The following is a 1,644-nucleotide window of genomic DNA, read 5'->3' as shown; positions in this document are numbered from 1 at the left end:
AATGATTTTGCATTCAGAAATTCGGGACTTAAATACGGATTTGATGCACGAGAAAATAGTGCATATTGGACGTAAAGAAGAGAGCAAGTTGCACGTGGGGAAAAAAACGCGCCTGTTTTAAATGTCACACTTGAACGCTCACATCCTTTTAATTATGTTTGAAATTATGAACATTGCTCAACATCATGAAAATTAAACCTTATTTTCAATAAGCAATCCTGAAAAATATTTGGGGGTGCTTAACTTTTTTCCAGGTGTATATTTGCTGTTCTATCCAATTTGGACAATTTCTGTGTTTGCTATTCCAATCAGTTCTTTCAAATCTTGTGTTATTCCATCATATTTCTTCACTGATTTTAGTCTGGTATCATATAAAGTTTGTTCAACCCTTTTTGTTTATTATTATATCCAGTATCTTCAATTTCTTGTTTGGTATTCTAAAAATTTGGTCACTGTTTTTTCTTTTGCATTCTATCCAGTTTGTTCACTGTTTTTTGTTTTATATTCTATCCAATTTCTTCACTTGGTTCGTTGGTACTCTGTATATTGTTACGTCTCTGTGTCCGTTTGTTAATTTTAGGTAGAAATTCTTTCAGAGAAACTTCAGTGATACAAGTCCTTTCTTAAATAAAACTAGTTTATTCTTTCTCAACTCAACTTTGTAATACTCTTAATTTCCACAGTCACTTTAACTTAAACACACGCTATAATTCACAACGATTCATGCACTTTACTTATGGTCACTACCACGCTTGACTCAATTGTTAGTCTCTGTCTGTCTGCAATTCTATTCTCTTCCTGCCGTCACTTTATTTGCTGGCTTCTATACAATAAGAGCGTGCGTCTAGCAAACACTTGAGCCTTCAGGAACATTCAAGATACTCGTTACATGTTACCAGCGTCACGTGACTTCCGCTGTTGTAACAATATTTTTTTTCACTGGTTTTTATATAATTTGTTCAGTTTTTACTACTCTTTATAGTCTATCCACTGTTTAATGTCAAAGTTTTTAAATGGCTCAAACCAGAAATTAATATTTGAATTTACATACTTTCTGTTTTTCCAAAGCATATTTGAAGTAATAATTATGTGTCTTCTCTTGTCTAATTTTTGAGAAAATCAATACTTACGGTCACTGAAACATCTCGCACAGTCTGATTACTATCATTGTGGACACTAATGTAACAGGAAAATGTCTCTCCAAGATAAATATTCCTGAAAAAAATAAAAAATACTACACTAGAAACCCAGTTCCTTAGAAAACTCTCTCAGTATTTTAACCAAGTCTTTAGGTCTCTAATACTTGTTCAAATGTTCTTCTTCACAGACTACTACGTATTACAAGCATTAAAATTTAAAGCTCTACATAATTTTAAATATTTCAAAATATTACTTTGAAGGAGCCATCAGTTCAAACTTTCTTTATTTCAGTTATAAACATTTTCTGTTCTTCAATGGCAGTTGGTACTTACACCATTTTATTTACATCAGGCCTCACCAAGTATTCTTAGATAAAGGAGCCAACCCAAAACTCAAGAGCCAGGTGTGCCTAATCAAACTTCATTGCTGTTTGTACTGGAAAATGGGGGCTATACTAGTGCCTTGATTATTCGTGTTTCCGTTTTCCGTGGTTTTTGTTTTCCC

General features: G+C 33.0%; 1 protein-coding gene across 2 annotated transcripts in view; it reads right to left on the bottom strand.

Moving 5' to 3' along the window:
* LOC106470720 (trafficking protein particle complex subunit 13-like) overlaps positions 1-1,644 on the bottom strand; it is a 39,114-nt gene that overhangs the window by 27,537 nt on the left and 9,933 nt on the right. For both annotated transcript variants that reach the window (XM_022399357.1, XM_013931284.2), the window contains exon 3: positions 1,131-1,215. In XM_022399357.1, coding sequence (XP_022255065.1) covers positions 1,131-1,215 — 85 coding nt within the window. The remainder of the gene's footprint in view (positions 1-1,130; positions 1,216-1,644) is intronic.

The sequence above is a fragment of the Limulus polyphemus genome, unplaced genomic scaffold (assembly GCF_000517525.1).
Source record: "Limulus polyphemus unplaced genomic scaffold, Limulus_polyphemus-2.1.2 Scaffold4182, whole genome shotgun sequence".
NCBI classification, from domain to species: Eukaryota; Metazoa; Arthropoda; class Merostomata; order Xiphosura; family Limulidae; genus Limulus; species Limulus polyphemus.
Note: the sequence above shows the minus strand (reverse complement) of the source record. Positions and strands in the feature narration are given on the sequence as shown.